This window comes from Tursiops truncatus, chromosome 17 (assembly GCF_011762595.2).
Source record: "Tursiops truncatus isolate mTurTru1 chromosome 17, mTurTru1.mat.Y, whole genome shotgun sequence".
NCBI classification, from domain to species: Eukaryota; Metazoa; Chordata; class Mammalia; order Artiodactyla; family Delphinidae; genus Tursiops; species Tursiops truncatus.
Window position 1 is genome coordinate 2,744,042 of NC_047050.1, and position 17,988 is coordinate 2,762,029.

Consider the following 17,988-nt stretch of genomic DNA (forward strand, 5'->3'; position numbering starts at 1 on the left):
CTAAAAGTATCACACTAAACAGAGAAGGATGTTGTATAAAGGTTAATGGGAAAATATATCAAGAAAATGTAACAATTATGAACATAGATCTACCTAACAATATAGTCTAAAAATACATAGAACAACATATGGCAAAATAGGGAGAAGAAATTCATAAATCAACCATTGCAGTTATTTTAAAAAGTTGAGGTGAAACACACATTTAGTGAAGTCTGTGAATACACCCACTGAACCCACCCCAATGAAAATATATACTTCTAGCACCCACGAAGTCTCCCTCAGGGCCCTTCTACAAAACTAACTTGTGTCAGCGTGGTTCATTTGCCCATTCTTGAACTTCACACAAATGGAATCATTCAGTATGGAATCTCTGTATCTGTCACTTCAGTTCATGGTTGTGTCTGTGCTATTTCTTTATGTTTCTATGTGTACCGATAGCTCATCCTTTTATGAACTGCTACATAATATACCACCGTGTGAATGTACCACAATTTATTTATCCATTTCTTCCTGAAAAGCATTTGGGGTGTTTCCAGGTTTTATCTCTACACATTATTGTATGCATCTTTTGGTAAACATATGCACTTATTATTCTTGGGTAAATACCTAAGAGTGGGATTACCAAGTCAGTGCAGTGTGTAATTTCAAAAGATACTGCCGTGCTTTCAAATCTCTTCCCCCCTGCAGTGTATGAGAGTTCCAGTTGTCTCACTTCTTTGTCAACACTTGGTAGTCTTTCGAATTTAAGCCAGTCGAGTGGGTGTGTAGTGGCACCTCATCGTGGTTTTGACTTGCATTTTCCTGATGATTAATGATATAAGCACTTTGCTAATAGCTTATTGGCCATTGGTTATCCTCTTTTGTGAAGAACCCATCAAGTCTTTTGTTCACTTTTAAATCAGCTTGTCTTTTTTTTTATCGATTTGCAGTTCTTTATATATTCTAGATACTGGTCCCTTGTCAGATGCATGTATAGCAAATATCTTCTCCCAGTCTGTGACTTGTCTTTTTACTCTAATTAAGGGGGTCTTTTGATAAATAGTAGTTCTTAGTTTCAATGACATCCAATGTCTCAATCTTTTAATGTTTTCTTTGGTCCTTCCCCAGAGGGAAAAAGAAAAGGGATATTTTTCTATTTTTTTTTTCTCCTAAAAGCTTCACTGTTTTACCTTTTATATTTAATTTTATGATCCATTTCAAAATACATTTTTTGTGTGTTTCAAATACACTTTGTGCATAATCTGCAGCCAGGGCCAAGGTGCACTTATTTTGCATCTGGTGTCTTTTATTAAGAAGACCATCCTTTCCCCACTGAATTGCAATGGTGCCTTTCTAGTAAATCAGGTGACTGTATATATGTGAGTCTATTTCTGGACTCTGTTTCTTTTCCATTTTACCCTGTGAGCAGAAACCGTAACTGGATTGTGAGACCGGAGACAGTCATTTCCCAAGATGCTATTTTTAGGTGGAGACATGAATGCTTTTGCTCTGGTAGAGTTCTTTTGATTCTTTTCCCTGACTTACTTTCCATCTCTTTATAAGGCCAAAGACGGCAGAGAGCTGTAGGCCATGTAATGGCCATGGTGATCCAGACACTTTTTACTATAAATTCTATTACATCTACTTTTTCTAATAGAAAAAATAATACAAAATTTATTATGTCCCTTAACCCAATATCCAGAAAACAAAGTGAAATTATATGAACGCCTAAGGAGCCTTTATTTTGCATTGTTCATCATTCATTTTCTATATTCCTGGTTGTATATATGGATACCTACTAGAAATATTCTACAAATGAGATCTCAGGGAAATAAATAAGAGCTAGTGCTATGACCTGGGATTTTAACTTTTCCTTTTCCTTTTATGAGTAAAAAAAAGTTACATCCGTTTGTCTTTAATCTTGGCATTTATTATAATTATAGATATTCATGCTATCTGTGTCTGCACTGCAAATTATAAACTATCTTTTAATTAGAAAAGCACATTTTTAGCTCTTGATTGTGAATGGCAACAACAGCTACAAGAAGAAATATTTGTGTATATTTTGGCTGTGATATTTTTAAGAAATAAAATTATACATATTCTTCATACGATAACTAAAAAAAAAACCTCCTGATGTAAGTATTGATCACAGTTTCTCTGATGCACCCAGTGGGACTAGTTTACCAAATTCAATTCTCTACAAGTACTTGGTCACTGAATACTTAATACCTTGTGAAAATGTCTAAGTCCATCTCAGAATGCACCTGGTTCCCATAAACATAGGTTCAGCAGTATGTGCGACTTTAATGGTGAAATTATGGATTTCTTGTTTCCTCCTCTCCCTGCATTCACTCGGGAAGACTCCCCGTTGCTACGGGCAGTTCATCCTGTTATAAGAGGATCATGAAGCAGGAAATAGTCAACACACTTCCTGTCGGACAAACCCTATCCTTACATGGTCTGCTTGTGCTCTTATATTAACGTACAGAACTTGCTCCCAGAAAGGATCACAGCCACCACGCATCACTTTCTGTAACATCCAACTTTGTTATTATGGGAAACTTGAATACAGAGACTCTCCAAACACTGAAAAAAATACACGAGAAAATATTGAGCAAAGTAACTGTAATAAATTGATAGTCTAAATGTCAGTCATCTCCCATTTCGCAACTGCACCCTCCTAAGTAACGCTGCACGTGAAGTAGAAGGCATTTGGCTTTGGTCCCTCTAACCCCAATCAAACTTTGAATTTCACTGTTGCCTGAACAGCAGAATCATTTTGATGTCAGGCATTTATTTAATGGAAACTTTCTGAACTTCATTCTAATCATAAACTTTTAGCGACAAGCTCTGTAATTTTTTAACGAAATAGAAATAATATGGCAGTGAGCACTGAGCAGGTATTTTGGTATGTCAGAAGTGTTGGAATTGTCAAGATTTTTGTGAATAATCTGTGTATTTCTAATTTAAGTTTGCTTATTCTAATGGACACTGCAGAGAACACATGCAGGCATCCCTAGAACTTGAATAAAATTAGAAAAGTTTAGAGAAAAAATGCATTAGTCATCTGGAAAAATACTCTTAGAAGCTGTGGATGTGTGGCTTCCAACAAGAGAAAGACTTCATCTATTACTACAGATCTTCCCTGACTTACATTGGGTTTACATCCTGATAAACCCAGCATTAAGTCGAAGATATTTCACGTGGAAAAGGCATTGAATACACTTAACGTACTGGACACCGTAGCTCAGCCTCACCTCCCTCAGATGCGCTCAGAACACTCACGTTAGCCTACAGCTGGGCAAAATCATCTCACACAGAGCCTGTTTTATACTAAAGCGCTGCCTATCTCATGCGGTTTACTGAACACTGTACTGAAAGCGAAAAACAGAACGGTTGCCAGTGCATCAGTGGATCACCCTGGAGACCTCTTGGTGACAGGAGCTGCTGCTGCCCTGCCCAGCATTTACGAGGGGATCCACCGCATCTCGCTGCCCAGGAAGATCAAAATCTAAAAGTCGAAGTACGGTTTCTACTGAATGCATATCGCTTTCACATGGTAGTCGAAAAGTTAAGCTGGACCATCGTGTATCCTATGTTCCCTTGGCAACTATATTACTCACCACAAATCAGCATGGTTTTGCTTTATACCAGAACCATGACCCCTGTGACATGGTCTGCCTTTATACATAATCATGGAAAAATTGGTACTACTGATTCTTAAATATATATCTATGTGTGTGTATATATATATTTAGGTGCTTGCACCACAAGGGTATGTAGAGGACTGATGGTCCATTTCGTTATATGGAGGCTTGTTTCCGCTAACACTGGAAGTGATGCTGCTACTAGGCCTCATCTATCTTAAGGTGAGAAGGAAACAATCAGGTGGGGCTCAGCCTCGGTGGTGTCTGAGACACCTAAGAAGTATGTAAACCAAATAGCTTACAGCTGACAGGATGTCTCATTACCACTATGTTAGGAATTGTTTGAATTTCCATCTTACCCTTAAAGATTATAAATTATACAAAGTGTTTTTCAGAATCAGCCAAAGATGGCTTGCTTATATTCTAAGAGTATGACTAACATAAAAGCCATCAATTAATGGACATTAATAACATTTTAAACTGCTTCCCAGTCATCACTAGTAAGTGTTTAAGTAAAAGGGGAAATTTATGAAAATTAGATTTTAAAGCAAACAGTATTGGGGACTTCCCTGGCGATCCAGTGGTTAAGACTTTGCCTTCCAATGCAGGGCGTGCGGGTTCGATCCCTGGTTGGGGAGCTAAGATCCCACATGCCTCACGGCCAAAAAAACCAAAACACAAAAGAGAAGCGATACTGTAAACAAATTCAATAAGAACTTTAAAAATGGTCCACATCAAAAAAATCTTAAAAAACAAAACAGTGTTCAGTTTTGTTGCTTTAGGCATCATTAAATCACATGCTTTAAGAAGAAAAATCTTCAAGGACGTTTATGCCTAACATTAAAGGCCAACAGCTACTCCTCTACTTTGAGTTGTGGCTCAGTCACTCAGTATGATCAGAAGACTGCGGTAGAAGTGACATAATTTGACTTCCAAGCCTCCGACTTTGTTGCCCCTTCTTTTAGGAATACTGCAGCCCTGCAGCCGCTGTTTAGAAACCAGGGCACTTTGACAGGACACATAAGGAACCAAGGCATCCCCGGTGACCCTAACTCAGTTCCAGCCAACTGAGCGATGTCAGCCATGCTGAGGTGAACTGACAGACGACTGCAGCCACGCCACGTAAAGCAAATGAACGATACTTTACGGCACTGCTCGCTGAATGCGCAGTTACAATGTACTTGACACAGAAACTGGTACCCCAAACCCAGAACGCCTGGCACTGCCTGACAAGCCTGGGAGAACAGGGAACTAACTGTCCGTGAAGGTTGGAAAAGCAAAACTGCTATTGGAAGCTGGAAAGATGGTGAGTTACATCTTTAAGTAGCAAAACAACTGGCAAAACTAGCAAATGTGTGTTTTTGGCTAAGAAACTTTCTAAGAAATGTTCAAAGTGTCCACTGGTTTCCTTCAGCTCTGTATGAGGCATGGGAAGAGGCACATGAAAGAGAGAAGAAACTTTTCATTTGCAAGAAGAGTTCAGCAAAAATATAGAAGACACAGGACCTGTAAGGTTGGGTCCACTCTCTCCAGAGCTGAAGATTCTCAAAGTACGAAATGGTTCCTGGGTCATATGATCAAATCAAGACTGTAACTGCTATGCCCATTATTAAGACTTCAGGGTTACGCCAGCATCTAGAAAATCCTCTCAGCTACACAAAGGAGTTCTTAAGCATCTTAAGAGATTTTTCCCAGAGCACTTCACTATTCCAGAGACGTCTGTGTGAATCACGATTTAGCTTTTAAAGGACATTTAGGGAACTCCAAACAGTTTTATAGGAAACCCACAGCATTTTTTAAGGGAGCTGTACTTTGATAAACATATATGCACAAAGACATTTTAAAAATAAACAAGACCTCTCGACTCCCAACTTTGAGTAAGCAGGAAGGAGGATATAAACGATCCACTTCAGAGCACTTATGATAAATGTATAGTCCTAATTTCTAGCAAATATATATCTTTCCATCTGTGTTTGTTCTCTCAGGCCAATGCCTGAAAGAAATGGAATTCATGTAAATGACTCCAACCATCGGAATAAACTGAGCCATAAACCCAGGGCTTTGGGGCTTTCCTCTCTCTCCCTCAACTGGAAGAACATTATGCTAAGTCAGCAGTGATGATGTGATTCTCACTGAGCTCCTAGTTCTGAGACACTGGCCAAGTCACTAATCACTCCAAACCTGTCTTCTTGTCTTTAAAAGGATCAATCCAATAGTGACGTCACAAAAGATGGTGGATTAGTATCCAGAGAATGTGTCCCTCCATTTAAGATGCAAAAATCCTCAACAAAATTCTAGGAACCGAATTCAACAGATTAAAAGGATTACACAAAATGACCACCGGGTGGGGTGGGGAGGTCTATTCCAGAATGCAAGCGTGACTCAACATATGAAAATCAACGTAACACATAACATTAACAGAAGGAAGGACAAGAAAAACACATGGCCATCTCAATTAATACAGAATAAGCATTGGACAAACTTCAACACCGCTTTGTGATTAAAAACATTCAACAAACTAGAAACTGAAGGGAACTTCCGCAACATGAAAGCCATACATGAAAAACCCACCACAGTGAGTAGCATACATAATGGTGAGAGACTGAAAGCTTTCCCTCTAAAATAGGAACACAAAGATTCTCATTTTCACTGCTTCTTTTCAACACAGTATTGGAAGTTCTAGCCAGAGCTATCAGGCAAGAAAAAGAAATAAAAGGCATCCAAATTGGAAGGGAAGAAGTAGAACAATTTCTATTTGCAGATAATCTGATAATTAAGGAAGCAATTCCACTTACAAAATCCAAAAGAATAAATACTTAAAAATAAATTTAACTAAAAAAGGACTGTACACCAAAGGCTACAAAATGTTTCTAAAATAAAGAGGATATAAATAAATGGAAAGACATCATGTATTTATGAACTGAAAGACAATACTAAGATTGTCAATACAGGCACTTCCCTGGTGGCGCAGTGGTTAAGAATCCGCCTGCCAATGCAGGCGACGTGGGTTCAAGCCCTGGTCCAGGAAGATCCCACATGCTGCGGAGCAACTAAGCCCGTGTGCCACAGCTACTGAGCCCGCGTGCCACAACTACTGAGGCTGCGCTCCAGAGCCCGCAAGCCACAACTATGGAGCCCACATGCCACAACTACTGAAGTCCACGCACCTAGAGCCCGTGTTCCGCAACAAGAAGCCACCGCAATGAGAAGCCCGGACGCCGCAACGAAGAGTAGCCCCTGCTCGCCGCAACTAGAGAAAGACCGCGTACAGCAACAAAGACCCAACACAGCCAAAAATTAATTAATTAGTTAATTAAAAAAAAAAAGATTGGCAGTACTGCCATAAAGTAACCTACAGATTTGATGCAATCCTTAACAAAATTCCAAGTCATTCTTCCAAAATGGAGAAACCAATTCAAAAATTCATATGGAGGGAATTCCCTGGTTGTCCAGTGGTTAGGATTCCATGCTTCTACTGCAAGGGGTACAGGTTCAATCCCTGGTCAGGGAACTAGGATTCTGCATGCCTCACGGCATGGCAAAAAAAAAAAAAAGAAATCATGTGGAAACTCAATGTACCCTAAAGAGTCAAACAATGTTCAAAGAGGATCAAAGTTGGAGGACTCATAATTCCAGATTTTAAAACTTATAACAAAATTTACTATAAAACTCAATATAGTAAAGACTGCAGTACTAAGGACACACACACACCCCCCAATGAATCAGAGTTGAGAGTCCAGCAATAAGCCCATACGTCAATGGTCAAATGATTTTCGACAATTCAGTTGGAGGAAAAAAAGTTTCTTCAGGTGGTACTGGGATTACTGGATATCCACATACAAAAGAATGAAGTTGGATGCCTACCTCACACCAAATACACAAGTCAATTTAAAATGAGTATGAGTTCATACCACAAAACTCTTAGATATGACATCAAAAGCACAGGCAAAAAAAAAATTCAATTGGACTTTATCAAGATGATAAACTTCTGCACATCAAAGGAGATTAGCAAGAAACTGACAAGATGACGTACAGAATGGGAGAAAATATTTGTAAATCATATGAGCCTAGTATCCAGAATATATAAAAAACTCTTACGACTCAACAACAAAAAGACAACTGAAAAAAATGGGCAAAGTGCTTGAACTGGTATTTCTCCAACAAAGATATACAAATGTCCCACAAGCACATAAAACACCCACTTAGGATGGCTACTGAAAAAAAAGTCATGATAATGTAAATGCTAACGAACCAACTAGAAAGTAATATACGGTTCAGGAAAGGTTCTTGTGATGTAACTAAATCTTCGTATCCTATGAGAAAGTAAACTGATAATATAAATTGATTTATCGAGAAATACCAGTATAGTTGTATAGTCTGGCACATAAAAAAAAAAAAAGGCCAAACAAGCAAAATTATTTCCACATGGCAAAACTGGGAAATAGGACAGGGGTTTAAGGGCATATTAATTTTTTTGAAAGCACGTACATGTTTTATACCATGATAATTTTTTTAAATAAATAAAAATGAAAGTTTGTATAATTTTTGCTCATTCTGTTCTTAGGATATCCAGGTACTCTTGCAAAAATAAAACTATCCACGTAATTCACGTAAGCTTAAAGTTTACTTGCAGTTAAATGTGACTTAAACTTTCATTCTCATAATAAAGAGAGCTACATTTCTACTCGAGTTTGAACAGTGAATTTACAGATTCTGATAAAGAAATCTTTATAATAGCTAATGTTTATTCAGTACTTAACCTGTTTATCTGAAACTGTTCAAAGCCCTTTATAATTTTCATCACCTAATTTTCAAAATAACCCTACGAGGTAGGTCTTATTATTACACCATTTTATACATGAGAAAACTGAGGTTCAGAGTTTATGCAACTTGGCCAAAATTAAAGTTAGATCTGGGACTGAAGCGTGGACATTCTGACGCCAAGGCTCACCTCAACGACCCAATGGTAAGGGCTCAACCAGGCTTCATTTTTCTTCCTTTTAACTATGAAAACTGCATTTTCTTTCTGTTCGCTTTGTGAAGGTTTATGTGACCACTGATAGCATGGATATGAAATGGGATATAAGAAAAACTCTAAGCAACAGAAGCCAACGTTAAAGAGCGACACTCCTGAGATGTCACACGTCAGCCCACAGCCCCACGGCACAATGACCACGTGAAATCTCAAGTCAAACAGGCCCCCGGCAGATTCATTCAGACCAACCACATCTGCTCAGCAGGACCACTCTGCATATAAAGTTCTTCAGTGCTTTGACATTCTCTGCGTGAAGATGTAATGGAAGGATTGAATAGAAACATGTGAAATCATTTGTTCATTTATTCATTAATATGTTGTCAAATTCAGTTTTCTATACACTATGGTGTTTATTCCATTTTCTGTACTATTAGACATACATATTTAAAAAAATATTTAACTTATTTTTACGAAGAAATTAAATATTTTCTGAAAAAAAGAATCACTTTATTATTGTTCTCTAGCAACAAACCTGAAACAAGTCTCAACCAACTCAACTACTCATTTAAATACCCCTGCTCCGTGGCCACTTAGCTAAAGATCGGCTTCACACAACTCTACTCTACGTAACACTGTTTTACCCTGTTACATAGCATATAGTTAAAGAACATTTTTGTAATAAACATGTTTCTCTTTTGATATGATACAGAACAAGCTTTTCACACTTCGCAGCAATCACTCCAATATATTAAACATGTATCCTTCTTTAAAAGGCACACACACTTACAGGTTCAAATCTTTATTGTTTTAAAATTCTACATGTCTTTTACAATACAACATTTTGTTATATTTAAATGACCTCTAAATGGTTAATGTACAATGAATATGTTTTTTCTGAAACTGAACCATGAATTACGACTTCATCAATATGATTATTCTAAACAGAATAATAAAGTGTTGGGGGGGTCTGTGTGCTGCTTGAGAAACCATCACTAGCACACGCCTCCCTGTAGAACCCAGGCGACCAATCTGTTCAAAGTGCTTTTGAAGATTGCTGATTATGGCTGATCGTAAAGTCAGTCAATCAAATTAGAGTTCCTTCTTGTTTGGAAACATCAAAGGGCATTAAAAAAATAAATGAAACGATTTGTTTTAGTAATCTACAGAGGCAAACTCAAAATTATGATTATCTGCATGCAGTGACACTCCTCCTTAAATAGTTTTGAAGAATTTATACATTTTATAAAGAATGTGTTAAAGAGTGCAAGTCTTCTGATATTGATTTCACAAAAGGACAAATGCTGGTAATAACAACTAACACTGAATATCTAAGTTCAAGCTAAGGTATATGTAACAGGCAAAGAATATGGCTGATCATAAACCACAGTGCACGGGTGTGCCCTTTGAGAAGGTGAACTAGTTTGGTCCGCATTTCTAGAGTTACTTGGGTAGAAAAACAAAAACAAAACCATTTTAACTCAGCCAAGGGTTTTGATGAATTTATTGTTCCTAAAATGTAGCCAGGTAGAAAGTAAATGATATACACGAAAGAAGTATGCTGTCGTGTTGACTTGTATATAAAAAGATGGCCTGCTGTTTTTGGAGTGATGAATGAGCACTGTTGGGACAAACCAGAAAAACGTCACAGAATGTCTCAATTTCTTCCAAAATTATACTTTCTTATTCCATGACACAGCTTTCACTCTGTAAAACTTTGTCCCCAAAGGAACTTTAAATCTGTTTTGTGCCTAAGACAGAAAGAAAAGGGTGATTAAACCAAACTACAGAGGTACCATCCTACCACACTATGCCATGCTCCATCATTGTGGGAAGAGGGGTGTCTTTTTCAAAGGACACAGATCCGTCCCTCACCAGATGAGCATATAACAGACGAGCCACTAATACTGACGGAAGGGTCGGTAATCACTGCTAAATAGTACAGTACAAAGTGAGCCATATGTTATTATTTTAAACATCAAAGAAACCTCAGCAACACACAGATCAAGTTCTATTGCTGTTCTGGCGCACAGGGTCCACAAACGAGCTAGGAAGACTGCTCACTGCTCTGACTCTACAGCACGGACGCTGCCGACATCAGTCAGGTGCATTCTGAGCCATCAATATCTCACACTACCTTTCTTCACTGGGGGTAGCATTATAAAAGTAAGGAAACATCAGCTCTGCCTACAAACAGATCAATCGCCAGTTATGCTGTGTTCCTTTTTTAGCACATGAAAACACTAGCAATTTAATACTCAGAACAGAAACTTGTTGTAGTTTTCCTGGATATGCTGATAGCTTGCTGGCCATCTACCTCTACTACTGTAAGGTGAATCACATAAATATTCATAAAATTGCTGGTGCAAACTCACACTCATTAAATTCAGGCCTAGTTCAAGTGAATTAGAAGGCCAAGAAGAGCACTGTTCTGCATAAAGCATCCTGAGAATCTTCTTAAACTCCTAGGTCCACGTCCCACGATGGGCTTACCTTTTTGGCCTGACAGTACTCCTTCTCCATCACTTTTCCAAGGACCCATGGTCTTCGAGATGCACCTGAAGCTATGGAATCAAACCATTAAATTCTTTTTGAAAGTACAACTATAATTATTCATGAAAACGTAACTGCCCGAGTCACAACAGTTTAATGACATTCTGAGAGTGAAATCACAGAAATGCATAGCGATTTATAAAACAAAACGGAATTCGCTTTACTTTTCAACCACTAATTTTGGCTTCACTTACTCATTAAGTGCAGATGGTAAGTCAAATCACAGAACTGACAAAGTTCAAGAAACAAAAACACAATCTGAGTACAAATCATGAACAAATAGACCTAGGAATTCTAAATTAGCTCAGCAGTGCCACCTACTGAAAGTGCTAACACATGACCTTTTCTGCTACTGAAAGCAGACAGTTACACAGACAAAATTTATATTCTAGGTTCAAAGCAAAGCATTGTCTTCTCTTTTCTTTTTGGCACCGCAATGCAAACCCAGTCAGTGCACAATAAATAACTAATAAGGATGAAAGAAAGTCTAAAGGGCAGTACTTGTGTGGAGGGGAGATAAAAAAATGTGGAAGGAGACACGATGAAAAAGCTAGTTCTCACACGGCAAAGTATGTAAGAGATAAATACTCATTCTCTTTTAAAATTCATCAGAAGAGAAGTTGTCATAAAAGAGCTGATTCCAAAAGTATTCGACCAATAAATTATCTGTTAAGGGTAAAGCCTCTGAGAAGCTAAAACTGATTTTTTATTCCATAAACCTTACTTGGCATGATATATAAAAAAGATATCCTGAATAAACCATCTGAAATGAACATACAGACACTACCATGTGATACAAAGATAAAAAAGCTCCTGGACCACAGGATATTAGTCTAAGGACTAATAGAGCCCTTCAAGGCTAATTCACAATTTCTGAAAAGAATCATCTAACACTCATGTCCAAGGAGTGATGAGTCCCCGTCATGGGCATAACAACGCCCTGGTCACCCCCACACCTCCTGGGCAAGGAGTCGGTAGGCAGCATTACCCCAACTGGCATCCTGTTCTGTATGTATGCATGTACGTATGTATGCATGTATGTATGCAGGGAAGGAGGGAGGGAGGGACGGAGGGAGGGACGGAGGAAGAGGAAAATGGGGGGCCTGAGTTCTGTGGTAAAGTAAGACTATTAAATAAATTCTTTTCTGTGGGACTTGTGAGAGTCTCCACAATGCAAATGCGTGGCAGACGGTGAGCGGCCGCTAGGTGTAAACACCGAACGCTTTCTGCTCTGAGGAAATGCAGAGTGAAGTAGCTCAGGGGCAGGATGCCACCGCCTGGAAACAAACGTGCGCCCGCTTGCGTACAGCTGTGGGTCAGTACATTCAGACGTGCACAGGCAGAGGTAATGCAAATGGGGCAGAACGTGAACAGCAGGTGACTCTGGGCGAAGGGATATCGGGCTTTTTTATACTGTCCTTATTTATGCAACTTTTTTGGTAAATTTAAAAACCATTTTCAAATCAGTCTAAATAAACGAAAAACAAAAAACCTACCAAAAAAATTAAAGAAAAAAAATCAAGTTCATTGTTTTCAAGGTACAAAACCAGTAAATTAAATTGCAAGCTTCTTTTCTCATTTTTCATGGTCACATTCTACATAACCCACCACCAACAGCCATGGTGGTGTGATCGTGTGTGGCCTACTTCAGAGAACGGGCATATGACATGTTCACAAGTCATTTCAAGCAGGAACATCAAGCCAAACGGACACACAGTCTTGTTTTTGAATAATTCTATTTAGCCTAAGTATCCCAGGGCACCTATTCGGTTCTCTTCGAGTTCTTTAAAGATTAATGTAATCGATGATAGTAATATACTAACTGTAATTTAGTATACTTTAACAAAGTTTATTGCCTTTTAAAAAAAAATTACTGACAAGTTCAATGAAAGAAAAAGGTAGAAACAGGATAATAGGAGAGAAAAGACATAATTTAAAAGAATTTATTTTTGCCAAAACAAGTAATGCCCTTATAAACAAATGAGCATGTTATATTGAAGCTTAAATAGGTATGAGAATTTTGACAGTGTAATTCTGCTATTGCTAGAGTATGAGATACTTGACCCAACTGCATCAGCAGAATCCAGGAACAATAATCTGGATAATGAAGATTTTAGAAAAACAAACAAACAAAAACCTGATAAGGCAGAGTTCCTGCTCACCTACTTAATTCTGACATCATTAGACAACGTGGGAGAAAAATCTTTCATATATTCTCTCCACTCTAGGTTTATTGTTTTGGTTACAGATGTGACACTTACCCCCCTCACCTGGTTTGAGGTCCAGGGCAGGCAGCGACTCTGAGTGCAGGAAGTACAAGGTGGGACTCACGGTGAAGAGCACGTAATTGTCATGGCGCTCGTCCAGGATGATGAGGACCAGATCTCCCACCTGAAAACTGAACAAAGGAATGATTTCATTGATCTGAGGAGTCACCTTGATTCTGCAACGTTCAACGAAACATTCCATTAACAACGCAATAGGAAATTTCATACTTACACGATTTGTTTTTTACTCTACCCAGGCCCTCACGGGAATGCTGGACACACACAGACGCTCAAAGGCTAACGCGAGCAACCGCCAAAGACCCAAAATTTTTAAACATAAAATTTCCAATAAATCTACTGTTTAAAAGAGCACAACCCAAAACAGGCTTGGGTGAGGGGGAGACAAAGAATACCCATTATAGTGCATCTAGTATAGAAAGAAGGCATTCATCCTCATCTTTCATTTTACAATAAAAAACATAAATTGGGGGAGCAAACTTAGTCACAGTGGGAGAGAAAGAACTACCTTATACTACTTCTCCGGTCTCCAAGTAGTCTCCTCAATTTGAAAGAAAACCCAACTGAACCAGCTGCATGTACTTAGTTAGGCTCAAACAAGTCAACAGCCCGACTCGGGGTGAAGCCAGCAAGGAGGGCGCAGAAGGAGAGAGTAGGTGTGACCGCCTAGGGTGTCTCAGCTGGTGTCTGTCTCTCCAGGGTCCTTCGGAAGTGTCGTTTGGAATATCAGTTCAACGTTAACCTAGATCTAAGATAACTTAGTGGGTCCTACACCTAATAAATCATTAACATCACTGGGGAAACTTTAAAAAGTTAACAGTCTATCATCCACTAATTATTTATTCTACACTTAACTGCCTGCCTAAAAAGATGTGACAGGCACTGTTTTGGAGGATAATACCTTAAAAAAGGAAGATAGGGCCTCTCTGAGGCAGTTTTTTTTTTTTTTTTTAAGCTCATCTCTCTCTCTAATCTTTGAAAACCTTATATTGATTTGACTTGACATACAGCTGGTAGATAAAGACTGATACACCCAGCCCTTCCAAATCACTGAGAAAAGATAAAAGTCTAATGAGAAGTTAAAGATCAGTAACCGGGAGTGCCTGATAACCAGACATATGGTCGATGGATCTATTACGGACAAAACAGAGGGTCTTATTTATTTTTAAGTCAGTCCTGACAAGTAGAGAAGAAATGACCAGTATTCACAAGCTGCTAACAATGCTTTATCAGACACCCTCCTTTCCAGTAGCCCAGGCCAAAAATCAATACATTACTATGGGGTAATTTGGTCCTGGAATATTGTCTATTAAGTTATTCAAGTGATAATTTTAACAGTGTATTATGGATTTGTAGCATATCAATAAAATGAAGTCTGAGAAATAAAAATGAAGAAACACTCCAACTTCAAATATCAAGATTCTCCAATCTAAAATGAAAAAGACTAAGGTGATAAACGGGATTTAAGAGAGGTGGCACCAGCTGAAAAGGAAGTAGAATCCAAAGGCTTCAGGAATGTATGTGTAAGTGATAATTAAAGCTATGATAGGAAGGACTTCGAATACAATCCTAATGTTCCCAGAATAATTTAGAAAAACCTTGCTTTTCAATAAAAAAAAAGTTAACTACAAATGAGTACAAAACACTCAGCTGACTGAACCTGAAGTTGAAAGATTATAGCCATTGAAATACATTTTCATTGACAATTCAATACTACTCAGTTCGGTATATCATTTTCACAGAAAAACGCACAAAATACAAATCAAATACTTACTCTCTAATAGCTATCTTTTCCGAATGCCTTGGGGACACGGACGACATGCTCTGAGACATCTAGAGAGAGAACAGTTCACAAAGCTTACACAAGTAACATGTTCTCTCGATGCACTTACTAGGTCCACACTGCAAACGCTTCTTCCAACGTGACACACATTCACGTCTGTGTCCCAGCCTTCAGGGCCCAAACTTCTCTGCTCCATTAATGTAATTCCTTTCCTTCAACAATTACTTTCAGTGGACAAATTTACCTACACTTTTACTTATGTTATCTCTTAATCAGGTTTGGCTGGATTAAAGACTGAATATAGAATTTTATTTATAAATACATATTTAATCCTAAAAAATATCACTAGGAAGGAGACATGTTTTTCGAGAAGAGTTTAAAACCCACTCTTCTGAGCAAGCATGACACAAGGAAGGGGCTGCCCCCCTGCCCCCCCCCCCCCCCCCCGCAGTGAGCATCGCAGGGGACACGACAGGACGGGACGGGACAGGCTAACTGGTCTGTGGCTGCCTCAGCTCGGCCGGGACTCTCCGCTCCTCAGTCAGGCTTCCGCACATTTCTCACACTGTCACATGATACATGGGACATGGGTCTCACGGTATCCCTCCCAAGCAGTGTGGGCCCAGTTATAACCACACAAATCAAGGACAGAAAAAATGGATTTCTCTTTGTTCATAAGTTTAATTCTGACACTCAGAATTTCTTCCATTTCCCTTTGAACACTACGAAGGGTCTCAATTAATGTTTAAAACCAAAAGAGAAAGAAAACAACAAATACTGACTAGAAAGACCTAAAAGTGTATTCCAACCTGTCTTCAAAATCATCCAAATAGTCTACACGCTGCCAGTGAGAACAAGCTTAATGACCCATTTTTCAGACTGTGTTCAACTCTGTTTAGATGTTCTTAAAAAAGCTTGAGCTCTCCACGCATCTGTTACAAACGAGGGCTTAGACGGGAGGGAGCCCTGGCAGAACACAGCTGGCAATGACAGGAAAGTGCGAGTGACCCGGAGGCGCCGCTCGCAGGGGAGCGGGTGCGCTCTGGACCTGAAGGACCAGACCCTTTCCCTCGTAAGCCTTTCCCCAGCATCTACTGTGTGCTGTGCACCACCTACTATTCCGGGTGCCAGGAGCACACCTGTGAACAAAGTGCCTAAACCCTCGCCCAGCACAGCGTCCATCCCACTGGGGACGCTGCACGGAGCACACGTGGAGCATGTCTGTCCTGTGCAGCGTCCCCAGTGGCCACAGGAAACTCCTCCAAGGCTCCTTGAAAAGGGTTTGCTTCACTCACGGAAACAGCAAATAGCCTTCAAAGAATTGTTTTGGTGATAAATTCATGACTGACAGTCTGGCAGAGCCATGGAATTAATACGTAATTTTTGCTGTTCAAGTTAAGGCAGGCAAACGAAAGAAAGCACAGATGTCTCCCTACAAGACACTTTATTTAAAAAAAAAACTCAATTGTAATCTGTACCTTAAAATTTTTCAGAAGTCCTGAACACAGGCCTTAAACTGTTCCTATTTCCTCATGAACTGTCATCACCAGAATTTGAAAAATGAAGCAATTGCTTTATTAAAGCAGGTAAGATTGACTGTAAAACTGACTCATCAAGCACTTGGCTAGATTCACAGGCTAGAGGGAAGCCACGGCAATTCAGAGGGCCACGCAGGGTCTCAGGCAAGGTGTCAGGTTCAAACACCTTGAGTTAAAAAAAGAAAGAAAGAAAATCCGTGACGGACAGAACGTGCTGATTCCACACACCTCCGGGCGGACGCGCCAAGAGCCTCGTGAGGAGCAGTTCTGACTACCTGCGCACTTAACCAAGAGCCCCAACCTGACATTATAAACACGTGTAATTATGCAATCCGAAGAGATTATAGCTTATTAATAATCAGAAAAGACAATCTGGATTTTGCCAGCTGCTTTTAACGTCGTAAGACTGAGACAGTGCATGTGGTCAGGCTTAAGGGTCAACTGTCATCAGTGACCAGCGCAGCTCAACGAAAACTACCAGGAAAGAACTAATCACGCCACACAGCCTTCTGATCTTTATAATGAAATGCAATGCAAACAGTTTAAATGTCAAGATCAACTGGGCGAGAAGACCTTACCAGTCTCTGATTCAACCGCTTGTTTTCTTCTTCTTTCAACTGTAGTGTCTGCAGGGGTGGGAAAGAGAGACCCCTGGTTTATGCTCGAAAATACAGTCTGCGTGCTCAAGTCTGGTTCTACCATAAAAGGTTTGTGGGGACATTCTTTTCTAGGAATCCTTTCCAACTGTCTTATTTACTGGCTTAAAAGAGAATAAGAACAATTTTAGGTTTATTTCCTTAAGCCAAGGATTCTCAAAGTTTAATATGCATTAGAACCACTTGTGACCTTGTAAATACGCAGTAACTATCTGAGATCCATCCCCAGAGGCTCTGTTAGGAGGTCGGGCCCAAGAGGAGGAATCTGCAATTATACTACTCATGCCAGCAGATGCTGATGAACCTTCACTAACAAGAGCACACGTGCAAGAGCACAAATCTGTACAATTCTGACTCTGAGTCCTTATCAGACGGTTACCTTGTAGGGAGCTAAAGTGTTAAAAATCTTCAAAGCCTCAGCAATGAAAAGTGGTCTCTGAACAAAGATGTGTAAAGTCTGCAGCTGAGAAGAAACCCCTTATTACCATTTTTTCTCTTCACTTCAATTAATCACTATAAAAACCCGAACTTTTCTTCATTATTCCCATATTCTACTTGTGCCCTACTTTGGA

At 39.3% G+C, this 17,988-nt stretch overlaps 1 protein-coding gene across 8 annotated transcripts in view; it reads right to left on the reverse strand.

Moving 5' to 3' along the window:
* Positions 1–10,087: 10,087 nt before the first annotated feature.
* RB1CC1 (RB1 inducible coiled-coil 1) overlaps positions 10,088–17,988 on the reverse strand; it is a 59,426-nt gene continuing 51,525 nt past the window's right edge. For 5 of the 8 annotated variants that reach the window (XM_019925353.3, XM_019925349.3, XM_019925351.3 and 2 more), the window contains 5 exons: positions 17,339–17,386; positions 15,214–15,272; positions 13,416–13,552; positions 11,095–11,165; positions 10,088–10,352 (listed from right to left, as the gene is read on the reverse strand). In XM_019925353.3, the coding sequence (XP_019780912.1) occupies positions 10,275–10,352; positions 11,095–11,165; positions 13,416–13,552; positions 15,214–15,272; positions 17,339–17,386 (393 nt within the window). In that variant the 3' untranslated portion in view covers positions 10,088–10,274. Of the gene's footprint in view, positions 10,353–11,094; positions 11,166–13,415; positions 13,553–15,213; positions 15,273–17,338; positions 17,387–17,988 lie in introns of those variants that run through there. The other 3 variants (XM_019925350.3, XR_002174411.3, XR_002174410.3) reach the window with 3 other exon arrangements.